Consider the following 19,604-nt stretch of genomic DNA (forward strand, 5'->3'; position numbering starts at 1 on the left):
TTTAAGGTGAAAATGGTTTGAAATGCACTTAAAAAACACACGAAGGAAAAGACAATACCTCATCAAGACTCCGACTAGGACAGAATGTGATTCTTTTCTTGGCATACTCTTCTATTGACCTGGAAATGGCTTCGAGCCATTCATCCCTTTCTGGGGCAGAACTGTTGGGGGCAAAAGAGGTTCTATCAGCCAGATGTCAGCTCTTATTCTTTGCCTTTTTTTTTACTTTTTTTCCTTCTGCCATGGCAACAGATTCCACCACTCTCCAACAATGTGAGTCACAGGCAACAACTTGGAGGTTTCTGGGCACAAATAACCAGCAGGCATTTAAAGAACACATGGCATTTTAGCAAACACTTTTCTTCTTTCCAAAGATACCATTTTCTAAAACTGAATGGCTTTTGAAGTCTCCTAAATTGTGAGGTATTTTTGCTCGATTTAAGGGCTATTCATGCAATTAATAATTATGATTAAAAAAAATAATAATAATAATTATGATTACTTATATAACCAAGGAGCTTCCTGAGATATAATCCTAGATTTTAAAAATATTCCAAGGAATCAAGTTTCAAATCCAAATTTACAACGCATTAATAAATATTTTTAGGTTACTAAATACTCTAGAAAGGGCACTAGAGTAAAGGAAACATACTTTTGGTGTCATAAACAGAAGCTGAAGGCATGGTTAATAAGGGAGAGAGCCTTCAGTGGTTGTTAGGGCTCCTCTACCAATTCAGTCCATCACATTTTCTGTTCTTACCTTCAGTTCATCAGGAAGTGTGTGACTCAGATATAGATAGAAATGGGCCAAATAGGGGGATAGCCTGCTCAGAAAAATGCGTTCTTGTTCTACATTTTTGCAAAGAGGCTCTCTAAAAAAATTCTACGGTAACTCAGAATCATCACTGGTATCAGTGCATTTCTTTTGCAAACTCCAGAGGGGAGACACATTTTAGGTATTGTGTGTGTATGTATGTGTCTTTGTAGAAAGAAAGAGAATTTAATAATAAATGTAAAACTCTATCATAATAAAAATCCATCATAATAAGGGAATGTTACTGTGTAAGAAAATGTGCATTTTCTTATTTTTAAGAGAAGCATACTCAAGTATGCAGGAGTAAAATGACCTGATATTTGCCATTTGTTTTAAAGTACTTTTAGAAAAAAGGAAAATCTGTGGCAGAACCTTGGTAATTTTTTGAGTCTTAGTGACCAAGTTCACTGTAGTCCTCATTCTAATTTTAAGTACGTAACTTTTAAGTAATGACTTTAAAAGGAAAAATTCCATCATAAAAAATTATACAAATAGGCATATTTTGATAAATCCAGAGCACATCAAGGAGATACTTTAACCTTCCCCACCATAATCATTCTCAGAAATGAACCTTCCAACTAAATGGCTTCAATACCATTTAGAAAATGCACTCATATGGATATTAAAAGCAAGGCATTCAGTTTACAAATAAAACTTTAAAACTAGTATATTTTTCAAAGTTTCATTATATATCAAAACCAAAATAGAATAGAAATAGCCCCTATCTCTCTAAACCAAACAAAACCCACCTCAGTTACCTCTACTATTCCACCATCACTGTCCCAACTAGCTGCCGCTAATTTAACATTTACCACATATCAGCCAACTGTGCTGAATGCTCTCTGTGCAAACGCTATCACACCTCATATCCTCAGAGGAATATCTCTTTCCCCCAATCCCAATTTCACACACCATCTCCATCTACAGAGAAGCAATGTGAAGATCTGAACTGTTAGATACTTTGCTTTAGATAATATGCTCAGGATACTCAAGTGCTCAGTCATATCTGACTCTCTGTGACCCCATGGACTGGAGCCCACCAGGCTCCTCTGTCCATAGGATTCTCCAGACAAAAATACTGGGATGGGTTGCCATTTCCTTCCCAACGGATCTCCCCGACCCAGGGATCAAACCCGTATTTCTTGAATCGGCAGGCAGATTCTATACCACTGCATCACTTGTGATGCCTTGGATAACAGGCTGCTGTATGAAATGGTGACTTGGTATCAGACCCAAGTGTGGCTAAGGATGGAACCCTTCACCACCAGGTCATCTCTAGCCTCTGTTTCTGTTCTCTGAAGAGTTATGCTATGAGAACATGGGCCTAGGTTCTGGGAAAACATTCATAAAATATTACTGTCCCCCCTGCCTTCTCTCCTTCCCCAACTTATCACTGGAAAAGGTAACAGAAAGCAGAGAGGCAGATGGCTAATTTGAGGATTGCTGTCTGATTTTTCTGGAGCCCTGGGAGCATGTGGAATGTGATTCGACTGCAAATCATGTCACATATGCTGTTCTTTTATTTAATTATTCCTGGCTTTTTCTTGTGTGGGCTTCTGCCAAAACAATGTTTATCAGCTCTTGATAAAACATGACTCAAGAGACCACACACATTTGCCTCGAGCATCAAGTGCAGACATTCTAGCCCTGCTTTTATGACATGGTTAAAAGAAGAATCAGCATCTTCCTCCTAGAAAACACAGTTAAGCCAAGTATTCTTTTCTTTATGGAATGTGGACATTACCAGAAAGCAAATTTGCATCAAACAAGCACCTTTTCTCCACTGATTGGAAAGAATTTCTAAGGGAAAAAGTTCTCCAATAGAAGGGATTTCTGGTGTGCTAGATCTGACTCACTATGACCTTCTTGTGTTAACTGTGGGATGCTACTTTGGGGTCCAAAGGCCCCATCATTTCCGTTCACTTGAATAACATTTACTGGGAGCCTTCTATGGGCCAGGTACAATGCTGTGAACTGGGCACAAAAGTACACTTCACTTCCAAGTGCTGACACCCAACTGAGGTGAGACCTAAGAACAAGTAATTACCATATAATATAGTAAGGGTAAAGTAGATAAGAAACGCAGAAATAGCAAACTACCTTATTTGGGTAGCAGTGAAGGCTTTGCAGAGGTGATGACTAACGTGCGACTGGAAGAATTACAGGATTTAACAGGGAACTCTGCGCACCCCCAGTCAGTCTGCTACCTTCGGTCATCATCTCTAAACTGATGAGTCCCCAGGACATGCCTCTAGTCCAGTCTCCCTTCCAACATCCAGCTCCTGGCATAAACTACCTCTGTGCTGACCGATGATTTACAGGCACCTCATATTCAATATGCACCTGTGTGCCTGTGCTCATTCAGTCGTGTCCGACTCTTTCAGACCCCATGAACTGTAGCCCACCAGGCTCCTCTGTCCATGGAATTTTCCAGGCAAGAATACTGGAGTAGGTTGCCCTTTTCTTCTCCAGGGGATCTTCCACATTCACATCTGAACCTAAATTCCTGATTTCTCCCCAAAGCTCCCAGTTACCTATCGCAGCAACCTGATACACTGTCCAGGCTAAAGACTCAATCTTACTGCCTCTCTCATTTCCTATGTCCCATTACTCACCTCCTTCAGTTTCCTCTCAAACTATTCTCCACAGAGTAACTAGATATTCTTTTTAAAATGCCAATATGATCACATCATTCCTTTGTATAAACCTTTCAGTGGTTTCCTGTGGCTCTTAGGCTAAAGACCAAAATCCACAAGACGGTTCTGCATAATTTTTCTCCCTGTCCCTTCGGGTTTATCTCGGGTCACTCTCCCTCTCGTTTGCTATGTTCAAGACACAGTGGCTTTTCAGTTCTTTGAACACGCCATGCCGCATTCCACCTCAGGATCTTCATTCACACTACTCCTACTGGCTAAGAGCCTCCTCCTTTTCTCTTTGCCAAGCTATCCAACTCCTACTTACCCTTCATAATGCAACACACACAGGACTTGAGGGAGGCTATCCCTAACTGCCCTTTCTCCATCAAACCTAACTGAAGGCTCCTTGTTTTACAGCCTCATAGCAACCAGTAGTTTTCCTGTGTACTACTGAATCACGCTGATAAACTGACTGTGCTAATAATTTGTGTACGTCTTTCCTAATGGACTGTAGCGCAGGGAAGGAAACCCCCTTTCCATTCTCCATTGTATTCTGATGCCTAGTACAACACCTGGCCCAGGGTAGAAGCTCCTTATTATTTATTGAACAAAGGGATGAATTCTAGGTGGAAGTAGCCACCTGTGCAAGGCAGAAGGATGTGAAGTGAGCTGGCATGCATGGAGACTCACTAGCAGATCCACACAGATGGAACATGTCATTCTTTGGTGGGGCTGGTGATAAGGAGAGTGAATGGAGATCAAGCTGGTGAGGCAGACAGGAACCAGATCACAAGAGGCCTCCTATCCCCTCTTTGGGGCTTCCTCGGTGGCTCAGATGGTAAAGAATATGCCTGTAATGTGGGAGACCTGGGTTCGAACCCTAGGTTGAGAGATCCCCTGGAGAAGAGAATGGCTACCCACTGTGATTAGGGGAATTCAGAAGGAAAGCCTGCCACAGGGGTGGCATTCAGTATGTGTTTGTTCTCTTTCTTCCACACCATCTTAACCTTCCCTTGGAAATTTATTTTTCCTTTTTCAATCACTTTCCCCTTTTTTATCATTATTCTGCATACCTCACATTCAATCCATCCACAGTCCTACTAGCTCTACCTGACAGGACCATGTCTTACCTCTAGATGGCTTTTCAGTTCTTTGAACACGCCATGCGTGTGTTTATCAAAGCACATTTTAGTTAGAAAACGTAAGTGCAATTGAAAACTTAACTTCCCTATAAGCATTTCCTCTTTGGATCTTGGAAAATAAACTTCTTGATTTTAAGAACCAACCTGAAGTATTCGCCAGGAACCTGATATATATAGGGACTTGATATTCTTTGCATTTTTTGTACTAATTCAAGAAAGAAAGAAAAGAAAGGGGAAAACTCACACAGTTTCAGGTGATCAAACTTTTTTTTCACTTTCTTTAAAAAAAAAAGAAAAAAATTTGGCTGCATTGCTCGGCTCAAGGGATCTTAGTTCCCCAATCACGTACTGAACCTGAGCCGTGGGCAGTGAAAGCGTGGAGTCCTAACCACTGAGCCCCCAGGCAAGTCCCCTACTTTCACATTTCAAATACTGATCTGGAGGATGCTTCAGGTACTCCCTCCCTTGACAGAGCTCTGCTTGCTCTAGCCAGTAGCTGGGAAGCATGTGACAAACCTGGAATATAACGATTTGTCTTCTGTCATCCTGAGATTTAGTATCAGACAGCAGTGGCCTTTCTATTTCAGAAGGGTGACACGACCCAGGGAGCTGCTCCTGTGGTCTGATTTGGGAAGTCAGCACATTTAGTCTGAGTCCTTGACATCCATGGACATAGGCAATATCAGAACAGTTAAAAGTATGAATTTTAGTGTCAGATCCAAATTTCAGCTCCACTGGCTCTGCTACTTAATAGCTGGTTGACTTTTTTCACCATTAAATGGATACAATAGTAGTAACTCACCTAAAAAAGTTATTGTGAAGATTTAATGAATTAATACACAGAAAGTACCCAGGATAGTCCCGAGTACAAAGTAAGCACCATGTAAGGGTTTGCTGCTCTTCGAAGGTGAAGTCTGAGAGCCACCCAGACTTGTTATCCAGATCCGGCAGTAGAGTAGCTAGGGCTGTTGGTGTCTCTCCCTTCACCAGTCAAATCCTGCCACACATCCACTCCTGGCACTTAGCCAAAACTGAATAATGTACCTATATGAGTCATACAGTTTCAGGTTTCCTCAGCACTTGATTTATATTACGGTCATATATTTTGCTGTACACATAAATCACTGTAGGTTTCTATTGGAGGCAATGTGGTATTACAACAACAGATTTAAAACCAAAAAAAGTTCTGTTCATATCCTGACTTTGCCAGCAATGCAGCCTTAAGAAAACAACTCAATTTTTCTGTAACTTGGTCTTCCTCACTTTTATGACACCTACCTCAATAGATTTGTTATGACCTTGGAATATTATACGAAAACTTCCTTGTAAAATATAAAGCACTGGATGTTTTTAAAACATTCCATATCACTGTAGAAGGATTTGAAATAACCACTTCAAAAACAATGATTGGCAAAGCACTTTTTAGCATTATTACTCCATTCAGAGGAACATTTTAATATTTGTGTTTCTAGCATACTACTGCATCAGCTCTCAGAGATTCTCCCTACATGGTAAATCAAGAGTAAACTGCATGGGGGACTCCCCTGATGGTCCAGTGGTTAAGACTTCTCGTTTCCAATGCTGAGGGGCTGGGATCTCGTTCCTCTGGTAAGGGAACTAGATCCCACATGCCGCAATTAAGACCTGGCGCAGTCAAATGAATTAATAAAAATAAATTTAAAAAAAAAAGCAAACTGCATGGTATTAGGAGAGAAAAGAAGGGGGAAAAATAAGTCTAGTTGTTAGCCTAAATGTGAAAAATGCTGTAGGTATCTGAGCCTGTAATACTGGCAAATGTTTATACGTATTTGTAGAATGTACCTGGCTGAGAGGATGAAGGAACGTTCTACACTTTCAATCTTAAGTTCATTCTGATATGCTTCTTGGGTGGGTTTTCTGACCTGGAAGAAAGCAAAATGAATTGAGCAGACACATCCTATGGAAAATCTCATCTCTGATGTGCAGTTAAAACTGCTCAATGCCCTTGCTGCTGACACCCACCCCCAACCTTCATATCCAGGTTGATCTACATTACTCTCCCTCATCCACTCTATGCTCCAGATGAATTTAAACACATACTCAAAGGCCCAACTTTCTCACCTTCAGGCCTTTGCTCACACTATTCCCTCTACCAAGAATGCCTTTCCCCACATCTCAGTGTGGCCAGATGTGACCTTCTCTGTTAAGATTCTTGGCTCTTCCTCCAAAAAGACTTCTGCAAGTCTCCCTCTTTTCTCACTGCCAACTATCCCTCCACCATGTCCCATGAAAAGCTACACGTTCTTTATTTTCTGAGCTCCCACAAACTCTGTGCCTTTATAGTGATTATTTATTACCATCTATTTTATAGGTGTTGATATGCAGTGTATTTGGTTCCCCACTAGTTGCTAAACTCATGTGGGTTTAGAGCAAAGGTGGAGACAAAAGAATCCTGCTTCAATTCATCTTTGTATTTTTCACTAAGTCATTAACATGTTTTGTTTATAGCAGTTCTCAGGAAATACCTTGTAACTAAATTAATATATGAGGGAACAAATGAATAAGTGAACACATGAACAGGAACACATGGAGACAGAAGAGAGAAGTATTATGAGAAGATGATCATTGTAGTGATTTTTCTCTAAATACCTCTGGGTTAAAAAAATATATATATCTTCTAACAGATGCACAGACCTTCATTCCAGCCAATGATAGCATGTTGTTCAGTTTGTACATCCCAGACTGCACTGGTGTTGTATACAACAGGGCATCATTAAACTGAAAGCAGAAACATTTCATAGAACAAAGTAAAGCAAGAAACTTCAGCTACAAAGATATTGGTAAGTCACAGGAATAAAGGAACAAAGTTACCTATTTGCTTCAAACTCTCTGAATAAAATACTTAGATTCTGCTTATAAAACCAGAACCACCTAGAATGTTCTATTAGAATATTACTAGAAGGCAATTTCTGGAAAATGCGCTTTCTTTCTGAGTACTGTAAGAAATTTGACATTTTCTGAATTCTAAATCCCACTAAGGAACTATAATCTGCCAAAACAAAACACCAACAGAATCAATTTTTCCAAATCAGAGATGAAATAAACTAGATTCAAAAAGGAAGTAAATTTCTAGTTATGCACCATACAAGACTTTGTTTCCTATACTTGACATGCAAATAAGCACTCCAGACAGTCAAAGATCCCACTAAAACTGCTATTTGAATGTGCCAAGCTTATCTGGCCTGAACAAAGGTCTCCTTTCACTAAGCAATTCCCCTGCCTTGGGCTCAAAAGCAACACACATGGCCACTTACCAGGAAAAACATTCGGGGCTGCATGACTTTCCGAGATAGCTTCATCAGAATTCCTTCTTTGAGAAAAACCTGATTCATCCAAACAAACACCCATTTAGTACCATCACAACTACAATATATGTATACATGTAATTTCCTTTTCAACCTTCTTTACCCAGATTTTTTGTGTGGAGGCTGGGTAGCATAGTTTCCTTGTAGCTTTTTACAGCCATGGTTTCTTTTAAAACTCTTAAAGTCATTTAGGAATTGGATAAGCCAGCAGAAGTCTATAAAGTCAATATTGACCCCAGGGGTACCATGTGGTCTAAAATGTAATTGACTGAGTATGTACTTCATCCCAAGGCTGAGCTAACATCCTGACAATTGCACTTTGTAAATTTCCTAAATTCATTCCCTGGCCACTTTTGTGCTCCAGGAAGAGCATCAAAACACCAATAATTTCCCCCTCCTCTCAAAATTCACTCTTACATTAAAGATTTGAAATGAAATTGTCTTTAAAGCTGTGTGAGGTCAGCTAGTATTACACAATAAAACGATCCTATTTAATCAGATACTCTGTGGGGTCCATTGCCATTCTCCTAATTGAATTGGACTTCTTGTTACAGTGACTTAAATCATGCATGTTTTGAAAGGAGAGAATGAATGCAGTTAATCCAGATTGGGTCACTGAAGACTAACAATAACAAAAAACCTATTTTCATAACTCAAATGAAAATAGCCACAAATGGTGACTAAATCCATTGTATTAAGCTTGTAAAAGGCAATCTAAAACACTTACCCGTCCAGGCTGAACTATTTCATGGTGCCCATTTAAGCTGTACTGAATTTGCATAAGTTTCTGGAAGTTGTCCTACAGAAAGAGAATGCAGAGCATATGAAGGCATAAGCTCCCAGGTACAACAGTACAACAGCCACTGAAATGAAGATACTTACTCCTTGCTTCATGGTGTCATTGGCGTGGTTGGCTACCTCTATAACAACAGCAAGGGCATCTAAAATATGCAAGAACAGAAGGGGCATTTGATCACTATCATTACCAATGAAATACAACATTGAGCAACTCCAGGCAACAAGATGGTTAGCTCCTAGTCACTGACCAGTGGAAGAGCTCAGTTAACTGTGAGTGGGCAGAAATATACATGGTGAAGTTCGATGAGAGCAAAACCAAGGAAAAACAGGCAAAAACAGTACTTATGAAAAGAAATGAACCAAAGACAGACTCTGAAGACACATGATAGGGAATTCCCTGGCAGTCCAATGGTTAGGACTTCCACTGCAGGGAGTATGGGTTCAACCTCTGATCAGGGAGCCAAGATCCCATAACCATGCAGTTTGGCCAAAAACAAAAAAGACACATTATAGACCATGCATATCAATAGTAGAAAGTCAGGACTGTTTTGTGCTGAGATTCGTGCCGTTGGAGTCTACAAGGATATGAATAGGATTTAACTGGAAGCTGAGGACCATTCCAGGATAAACTGCCTTGACAGACAAGGATCCTGGGATAGGAAACCAGAATTATGAGAACCTTCAATTTAAGAAGGTCAGGGCTTAGCTGTCTTCTTAGTCTGATCCCAAGAGGGAAAAATGCCACATGGAAGCATACTATACCTTAGGAAATTATTCACATTATTTTGTGAGTTGGGTTACTGAGCTTCATTCACCTGTGTTTCACTCTTTTTATTAACTTCTTGCTTTTATCAAATGTTTCTGAATGTCTCGGTCTTACCATCTTCATTATACATATAAAGGAAAAAGTGTCCCTTGTCTCCTTTTGGGCCATGGCTGTTCTCAATACAAGACAGCAGTATTCCCCTACGGAATGCCTGGATATGTGTAAGATAACTTTTGGTTGTCACAATGACAGGAAGGTCCACTGGCCTTTAGTGGGAAGGAGCCAGGGATGTTAAATATCCTGCAATGCTAATTAGCAATCCACACAAAGAAAGTTATCCCATACGACAGCAGCACTTTCACGGAGAAAAACTGGTAGAGTGTTAAAGAGGGAAGCATACTCTCCTGAGCCTGGTGTGGCAGTGACAGTAATTATCAATGAAAGAAATATTTAAAAATCAATTTCTGGAAAGGGTTTGAGGGTTTTTTTGGTCCAGCTACTATACCTACTGAGATTCCCTGATGGCTCAGATGGTAAGAATCTACCTCAGATGGTAAGGAGATCCAGGTTTGATCCATGGATTGGAAAGATCCCCTGGAGAAGGGAATGGCTACCCACTCCAGTATTCTTGCCTGGAGAATTCCATGGACAGAGGAGGATGGTGGGCTATAGTCCATGGGGTCGCACAGAGTCGGACACAACTGAAGAGACTTAGCAGCAGCAGCAGCAGCAGCCACTACAGGGAACATGGGTTCGATCCCTGATCTGGGAAGATTCCACATGCCGCAAAGCAACTAAGCCTGTGCGTCACCACTACTGAGCCCGTATACTGCAACTACTGAAGCCTGAGCACCTAGAGCCTGTGCTCTGCAACAAGAGAAGCCACCACAAGGAGTAGCCTGCTCACGGAAACAAAGAGCAGCTCTGCTCACTGCAACTAGAGAAAGCCCACTCACAGCAACGAACACTCAGTGCAATCAAAAATAAATTTGGTATCATCACCTTTATTAAAGGAAAGCAGTATCTTCTTACAGAGATTCCAACCACATATCAGAATTTACTGCAGTTGGCACTCATCATGGCAGATATCAAGAGATGAGCCTGGACACATTCCTTGCTTTCTGACCTGCTTGAACTCCCAGTGGACAGGGACAAAGGCTTTAAGATTTAATGAATGGAGGACGTACTAAAGCTGCTGTTATTTGGTCACCTGGCCTCCAGGCTCTGACTTCTCCCACCCATTCTGCAATCCTTCTTTTCCCATGTCATCCTTTTACAAGGCCCTGTGTGACTCTGTTCCTTTAACTCTCCTGCTCACCTTCCAAAGCTATATTATCAACAGTCTCATTTTCCCTCACCCTTGGGCAATCTCATCACGGTACTGCATTGCCTCTGGCCATACAGTGAACATGTCACTGTTCACTGCTTATTCTAAGTCATGTCTTTGCTGAAGTGTGTAATTTCCTTTAAACAAGCTCCTTAATCTCTGCCCTGCATCTGTTTTACTGGCAAAATGGGGCTAACAATGCACTTTCCTTGAAGGCAGAAGTCCTGGGGCAGATGTTTTCTTGAGGCCTGATCTGTTAAAATCTGTTTAAGATATTTATTTTCCTGATGTCCACTCTTCCTCTCATCCACCATCTCCAGTCAATTAATCTCTGGTTCCACTTTCCTCTAAGCAGAACTCTGCCTTTTCAATTCTCACACTTTGTTCCCTCTTTCAAATGATTCTATACTACTCAGTGCATTCTTAAAGCTATCCGCTTTGTTCTTTACCTGAAGGGTATCACAGACTTCCTTCTTCAACTAATTAATGTTCACCAAAGACAAGAAACATGTCCTATCCCCCACTCTAATCTTTTCCTTTAAAAAAGCACCCTTTAAAGCATAACACTTGTGAATAGAAGATGTTAGAGAAAAAGAAGTAAAATGATTGATAGAATGAATGAGAATCTCTACAAAATGGGTTAAAGACCTTTTAGCTTTGTAATCTGATAATGTAAAGGAGAATGCACAAGAACGTGATCAAAATTCATAAGATGAATGGAGTGCAGATGGATCTGTCTAGGGTGTTTCTGTAGATTAGAACCTATGACATTTAAAAGAGGCAGTTTGGGAGTAATTAGAAAAAAATACTACTATCCCAAATGGAATTAAATCCTTGTATGTGTGTGTGAAAGAGATAGAGAAAGAGGGAGAGAGACAGACATACTTGCACGCACATGCACGCACACACACACACAGTGGATTATCCCATGAATATCAATGAATCCCTTGTACTGTACTGGACTATTTCCCTTACGTACTATTGGGGTAAGGGGTGGAAGGATGACAAAGCTAATGGCCATCTTTAAACAGTCCCAGAATAAAAGATTATTTTAGACTTTACCTCTAATTTGTATAGTTTGGTCACTTCAAGGACTCATGATTTTAAAGCCTGAAAGGACGTTGCAGATCAACTGGTTCAATCTCTGCTTTCAAAAGCGGTGGACATTTAGTGAAGGTGAACGCACCCTGGCACAGACAGACTGAGCCCAGGAGAACGAAGCTTCCTGACCACGCACCATGCCGGGACCACCCTTTCAGGAGGCTGGCTCCCATGGCTGCCTGACCATGGGCATCTTTGGCCCCTATAATTTCACCTGCATCCAGGCCACTAACACTTTATCTAGTTCTATCTTCATCTGCCCAAAACAGAGTTTAAAAAGGCTTCTTATGAATAAAACATAGTTTTGTATATGGGTTTTGTTACATTTTTACTTTCTAGGTCCAAATGAATGTAACATAAAAACTTCTAACATATGAGACCACAGAAATCATTTACCTTGAGTGTCTCTGTAATCTCCAGAGTCTTCTAAGAGATTTTTCAAATAATCTAGAAAAGGAAAAAATATATATATATAGTATTTAGTACAATAAAGCACTAAGAAAAAAAAATTAGTCGGCCTTATTAGTCAGACCAATAAGTCAGCCTTATTGGCTAATATACATATTCATTCCAGTTGTGCTAACTTTCTAAAAATGAAAGAATAAATAAAGCCCTGGGGTCAATTTGAAATCAGGACAGAGTCAGAGCTAAGAAAGAGCCTAGAGGTTGTACTGGTGATTTTAGAGATGAATAATCGGGCTACTTCACTTTGACTTTTCATTTTCATGCATTGGAGAAGGAAATGGCAACCCACTCCAGCGTTCTTGCCTGGAGAATCCCAGGGACAGGGGAGCCTGGTGGGCTGCCATCTATGGGGTCGCACAGAGTTGGACACGACTGAAGCAACTTAGCAGCAGCAGCAGCAGCAATTGGGCTACTGAGGACACGTCTCACCCAAGTAATCCCACCTCTTTGTGGCAGTCAGGATCAGAATCCAGGTCTCCCAATGAGCAGCTCAACACTTTTACTCCAACACACAGGAAATACCTTAATCCCAAGATCAGATGTACATCTAGTTCCAAAATTCAAGCATTAATAAATTGAATGCCTAAGGGACTCAGATTCATCAATCTTAAGAGTCTAATAATGCCCAGAATACATACCAAAAAAATGCAATACGTGTGTCTAGACCAGTGGTTCTCAAATGGGGGTGACTTTGCCCCCTCCCACATCCCCAAAACTGAAGATATTTCTGATTATCACAACTGAGTGAAAGGGGACACCGCTGGCATTGAGGGGTTAGAGGCCAGAGATGCTGCTAAACATCTTCCAAACGCACAGGATCATCCTAATGTCAACATTAGGACACTGTCAGCAGGGCTTCAGTGAAGAAACCCTGGTCCAGATGAAGATGGTCTGTAAATGAGCAACATGGTAAACGGTGGCTCTTGCAACACAAAATAAATTAAGGCAATAGGTTATATTTAATAAGTCTTTGACACCAAGGAATATTACCGGATTTCAAAGTGACACTTCCTTCTCTGTTGAGAAATGCTGGATCACTTAACTATCAAATTAAAACAAATCCCATTGCCTGTAATTTCAAGACCCCACTACATGGTCCCTGTTGACTGTTCTGATTTTCTTTCTTGCTATTGCCTTACATCAGCCCTTTGTTCTTATTAAAGTTTGATTCTGCACAATTTCTTAAACACTTCCCATGTGTTCCCTGGCTCTATACTTTTTGTCTTTAATGCTCCCTTCTTCTGAATCCTTTCTCTGTCTCTGCATATAAAAATTCTACTCATAATTCATCAAGGCTGATCTCAAATTCCTCCTCCCCTACCAAACTTTCCATTTGAAAGAAATATTCTTTCCCTTTGAATAATACATAACACAGCAGTTACTCACTGTACACCTTCTATCATTTTATTTTTCATTAGATTCAAGGCTCCTTGTGGGCAGGGCCTGTCCACATCTGATATCATCTTTCTATCTCTCATACCACTTAGGTAGAGTCTTGGCATACAAGGGACAAGAAATACTTAATGAATTTTTTAAAAAACGATTTTTTTCATATAGGATTTTGTCTTAGTTTAGGTAAAAGCTAAAATCAATCCTAATTCCTGTGGGAGCTGGGAAATGGAAAGAGGAAAGGCATATTAAAAGACTGAATGCATTTTATCAGATCAGTCTCCACTACGAGATATCGTAGATGACATTAAGCTTCTGTGAGCCACAGCAGAGGTTCTCTCTTGCCAGAGACCATCACACCACTTGGGCTCCCCAGGTGGCGCTAGTGGTAAAGAACACATTTGCCAATGCAGGAGATGTAAGAGATGCAGTTTCGATCCCTGGGTCACGAAGATCTGGAGGAGGGCATGGTAACCCACTCCAATATTCTGGCCTGGAGAATCCCATGAACAGAGGAGCCTGGCAGGCTACAGTCCATGGTGTTGCAAAGAGTCAGATACAACTGAAGTGAGTTAGTACCATGCAATCTCCACTTAGCAATATTATGGAACAAATATAATTTCATCCTATGGATTTATGAAGTCATGCTCAAAAAGGCAAAAAGAGAAACTTGGACATTGGTTCCAGCTTTTCAAACTTAATAGATGACATAAACATACACACCCAACTGTTGAAACTATATGTCTTTGAGACAGTGATCCAAGAATCTGTGCAAGTCTAGACATGCACACTGTAACTACCCAGCCCTGACAGTAAGTCGCGGTGAGACACTGTGGGAGACGGCATTAAGCTTCTGTGAGCCACAGCAGAGATTCTATCTCGCCAGAGGCCATCACAAGCAATTTAGATCCAAAACTAATCCGAACACACATTGGAGAGCATTCTTCCAACCAAATAAGAAAATCTCCAAAACTAACAAAATATATTGACCGTACACTATACTTAGCCTCATCTAGGGATGAAAAAGGAACTCAATCTCACTCTGACCCCACTCAGAATGCATTCCCTGTATAAGTCATCTTTTGTGAATCCAAATATTTAACTTTTCCATGAGAGTGACAGGGTTAGGAAGAAAAACATACTAGGCTACCTCATTAATCAAAAGGGATGTTCCTGTAAGCCTGCGGGGAGCAGAAGAGTGCAGAAATGAAAGCAGATTTACCTAAGCATCAGATTCACGGCGAGTTCCTATTTTGTCTTCGATGCTTGTTCTTTAATACAGAAACATACCCATGCAAACTAAGACGTTTCTCTAAACCAAAAAAGGTCACTGGAGGTTGTCTGTATTAGGAAATCCTGACCTCAGAATCACTATGCTGAGCCTGATAAGCTTCTGAGTTGCATTTTCTTCCCTTGTACTCAAGTTCAGCTACTGCTTGCCAACCTAAACTTTTAGGAACAAAGTGGAAAGACACAAATTGGCTGAGCAAAAACCCCACCACGAAGCTGTTGCAAAATCATACTATTAATCAAGGAGATAATGGGGTTAGGTTTACTTTCCTTGCCAATTAAAAAAAAAAAAAACCTTAAAATTCAACTTTCAAAATTCAGCTTTCCAAAAGTGAATTTTAGAATTTCAACTTTCTGATGTATTCATCCGTATTTTCAGGTTATCTCATTGCAGTACATCTTCCTTTTGAGAACTTTTACCTTTTCTAGGAAGACCCAACCATGATCCCCTCAGTTAAGAATCACTCCATGCCTTAACTACAGAATGAGCAGGAGACTGATCACCCTCTGAGTCAGATGGAAGGAGCAATGAAATCACCAGCTGTCCCAGTGACTGTCATAACCCAGGAGAAACACAGCAAGGGAAACCAGACAGACACGCCTGCATTGGTCATATGGAATTGTTCACTACATATCATTTAGGTCCTAGTATCCTGCTGGCCACCTGATGCGAATAAATGACTCATTTGAAAAGACCCTGATGCTAGGAAAGATTGAAGGTGGGAGGAGAAGGGGATGACAGAGGATGAGATGGTTGGATGGCATCACTGATTCAATGGAAATGAATTTGAGTAAGCTCCAGGAGTTGGTGAAGGGCAGGGAAGCCTGGTGTGCTGCAGTCCATGGAGTCGCAAAGAGTTGGATACGACTGACAGAACTGAACTGATCCTGCTGGAGATCATTTTAAAAAATGAGAACACAGGAGTCATTTCGATTTGCCATGTTGGATTTATAGTATTCCATGACTTTCCTGTTTTCAACAAACCAAACAAAGCATTTTTCAAAACTTCAGTAATAAAAATGCCTCAAATGCTACTAAAGTTATTTATGTCAAAGAAAAACAGGCTGGCGAGGTCTGCATGGGCACCACAAAATGTACTTTGTGGCCACCAGGTGGCACCATTGATTAATAAAGGTTAATTAATCCCCTTAATCACCATCATCCAACAGTAGCAGCACAAAACTAATTTAGCACGTGCAGTCTCAAGGATTAAGCAAGTTAATTTTGTCCTCATATAGAAGGACATATTCTTTCATGTTCTCATAAAAGAATGAGAACCTAAAAAACACCATATCTTGTTAGAGCTCTAAGTTTTCAATATATGGACTCCTAGTAAGCCTTACCATTCCTTGATTGCCTAATCAATGAATAAGCAACTTAGAACAGAAAACTACTCAGAGGTACAGTAACCATTTCCTAAAGAAGAGTCATCTGTGAGAATCGGGGACTTTTTAATTCAACAGCACCCAGTCAGATTCCTGGACTGTGTGCTCAGAAACGGTTGATGGCAAAGAACAGAGGAAATGAGCATATACGAAGGGTAGCATTCCAAAGTGGAGTGTTTCAAGTTTGAGGACATGGTTCTATGGTGTCAGGTATCCCTTTAAACACAAATGCTAAACTATGGATTGCAGGAGGACCAGGAGCCTGATTCATTATTCTTATATTACCAGCATCTAAAATAAGGTCTGGTGCATATTCAGCAAATGTTTCCTGAATTTATGATGGAGTAAATGACATTCATTTAGGGGTTACCACTTTTTGCTCCGTATTTTATTAAGCAGTTGAGATGATACTTGGAGGGTCTGATTAATTAAAAAGTGCTCCAGTCTTTACTCTAATTCTCCTGCTTCTCAAATATGGAGAACTCAGTTGGGAGCCCTTCTCAGTTCAGTATGTGGTCCAGAGCTGCCTAAGTTAGTAAAGTGACCTTTCCAGGCTCTCAGGCTCACCAATTCACGTTCTTGGAAAGCTGACAATCGCTTTCTGTGAATTAAAAAGGCCATTTATTTCTCAGGACTTCCTCCATGGTCCAGTGCTTACTAACGCAAGAGCTGTGTGTTTGCTCCCTGCTCAGGGAACTAAGATCCCACATGCCTCATGGCACAGCCAAAAAGTTAAAAAAAAATTAAGTCCAATTCTCCTGGGCTGATGCAGGGTGCCTTCACGAGGGCACCCAATAAGGTGAGCAGAGTGAAGGCTGGACTTGGAACTCGGCAGAGAGCCCATCAGGACATAGCCACTTGAGGCAACACTGGCCTATCTTAAGACTTTGATCAGTCTGGTCCAGAGGGGACATGCCCAAAGAACTCACAAACCAAACCTGATGCCAGGCTCATTGTAGGGCAAAATTTTAGAGCAGGTCTTACAATGGACAGAATCTCCCTTCAGTTCCTTTTCAGCAGGACAGGTTGGCTTGGCATATCCAGAATGCCCTTAGAAGGGTCAACCCCAGAGGGAAGTCTCCCAACAAATGTAAACATCCATTATTTTTACTTCACTGAGATTGCTTTTCTTCGTGGATAATGTTTTCCAAGCATTAAGGCTGCCAGTTTACCAAGTGAGAATCTCACATGTACAGAGATGGCTTCGTTGCAGCCAAGGCCCACTTAAAGAATCTCTTATTCATTCATATTTGGTCCCCATCATCCCAGTTATCAACAAATCGCAGTTGCAAATAAACTATTTTGAATTGCAACAGAACAAGAGCTGAGCTAATTACAATAGGAATTTTGAATGTTATGACCCTCCCATTTCACAAGGATGGAGCTGCCTTATATCAAGGGCTTTGGGTTCCTTAGAGACGAAATTCTTTGGCTGGTGTCCAGGACAGCCCAGCCTTTCATCGTGTTTTGCTCTAGAGAAAATGTTAGAATGATTTTAGATGTAGAAAATTAGCCCACGGTTTTCAAACAAACACTTGCTAGGCAGAGGTTTGAATTTTCAGAAGCAAAAGTTTTAATATTCAGTGGGGATTTTTAAAAGTCATGCATTAATCTGATTCTGACCTTTTGTCGTATCTGCTTATTAGCCTAGTCACAACTCAAATTTATAGCTTCAGAACACTACAGCAGATGTTTTCAATATTCCATTTCCTATCAAAACAGGAAATCCTGGATTTCTAAAACCTAGAGGGAGTTAATGCCATCCTAGACTGAAGACCAAGATTATAGGAAAAGTAATATAATATGTTGTTAAAGTCACTTATAATATAACATAAATATCTTGAACAAGATCAAAGAAACTATCTGATCCGAATTTAATCAATGTTCAAGGATTGCTTCGTCCGCCACATACAGAAACGGAAAAAAATACTTCAGAGGAATTTTTAAATTATATTTTTCATTATATTTTCTCCACTAGGATCCCCAATGATTCACCTTGTTTCAACACCAATGTAGTAACTTTCCACAAATAAAAGGTTTTTTACTGAAAATTTTATAGTGCAAATAACACAACAGTGACCCCCCCCCACAAATAAAATCCAAAATCCTAACAATAGCAGCAAAAAAAAAAAACCAACCCTAGAGGATACATGATAGTCATCCCTGAATGGTAGAAGATGAAAAGGGACTTTTTTTTTGTATTATGTAACATACTTTTCATACACACAAAAGTGAAAGAAAGTGAAAGTCACTCAGTCATGTCTGACCCTTTGTGACCCCATGGACTATACAGTCCATGGAATTCTCCAGGCCAGAATACTGGAGTGGGTAGCCTTTCCCCTCTCCAGGGGATCTTCCCAACCAAGGGATCAAACCCAGGTCTCCCACATTGCAGGCAGATTCTTTACCAACTGAGCCACAAGGGAAGCCCAAAAAGTGCACTTGTCCCACCGAGCCAGCCAGGAAAAGATTCCTTCAAAAAAGAAAAAGTGATGCTTATAAAGATAAATCCTCAGACTCTTCTCAAACAAATGACCAGATCAATATAAATTCTAGGCAAGAAGAGGAAGAGCTGGGAGGGAACCTGAGGGGGGGGTGTGGCCCCTAAAGAATAGGACTATAACCTCCGTAAGGGCAGGGACCACCACAGTGTTGTGCATACAGGTGCCCAGCTCAGTGCCAGCCATGTGAATACCGGTTGAATGAGTAAGTGGTTGATGAATGGAGGAGAAAATCTGCCCTTGACAGTCACGTTGGAGGACAGAGTCAGAGAATGAATGCAGCTAGAGCAAAGGAAAGTAAGGCTTGCACAATGCTTCGGCTACAAAGAACACGTTTAATAGTTGTGGTCTTTACACTGTGGACAAATAATTTTTTTTTTCTAAAGTAAGACTTAATGTTTTAGAGCAGTTTTACATTTACAGCTAAGCTGAGGGGAAGATATGAAGACTTTCTACATATCCCCTGCCCTCACACATGCATAGTCTCCCCCATCATCAACACATCCCATCAGAGTGGTACATATGATACAATGGAGGAACCTACACTGACACACCATAATCATCTCAAATTCACAGTTTACATCAGAGTTCATTTTTGACTTTGGATAAATGTGTAATGACATGTATCCATCACTGTGGTAGGAT

At 40.6% G+C, this 19,604-nt stretch overlaps 1 protein-coding gene across 3 annotated transcripts in view; it reads right to left on the reverse strand.

Annotated features, from left to right (window-relative positions):
- Nucleotides 1-19,604, reverse strand: part of FGD6 (FYVE, RhoGEF and PH domain containing 6) — a 101,462-nt gene that overhangs the window by 12,322 nt on the left and 69,536 nt on the right. For all 3 annotated transcript variants that reach the window (XM_081592175.1, XM_081592176.1, XM_081592174.1), the window contains exons 9-15: nt 12,325-12,375; nt 8,819-8,877; nt 8,664-8,735; nt 7,886-7,954; nt 7,266-7,349; nt 6,414-6,493; nt 59-161 (exon numbers count right to left, since the gene is read on the reverse strand). In XM_081592175.1, coding sequence (XP_081448301.1) covers nt 59-161; nt 6,414-6,493; nt 7,266-7,349; nt 7,886-7,954; nt 8,664-8,735; nt 8,819-8,877; nt 12,325-12,375 — 518 coding nt within the window. The remainder of the gene's footprint in view (nt 1-58; nt 162-6,413; nt 6,494-7,265; nt 7,350-7,885; nt 7,955-8,663; nt 8,736-8,818; nt 8,878-12,324; nt 12,376-19,604) is intronic.

The sequence above is a fragment of the Giraffa tippelskirchi genome, chromosome 4 (assembly GCF_054371585.1).
Source record: "Giraffa tippelskirchi isolate mGirTip1 chromosome 4, T2T-mGirTip1v1.2.pri, whole genome shotgun sequence".
Lineage (NCBI taxonomy): Eukaryota > Metazoa > Chordata > Mammalia > Artiodactyla > Giraffidae > Giraffa > Giraffa tippelskirchi.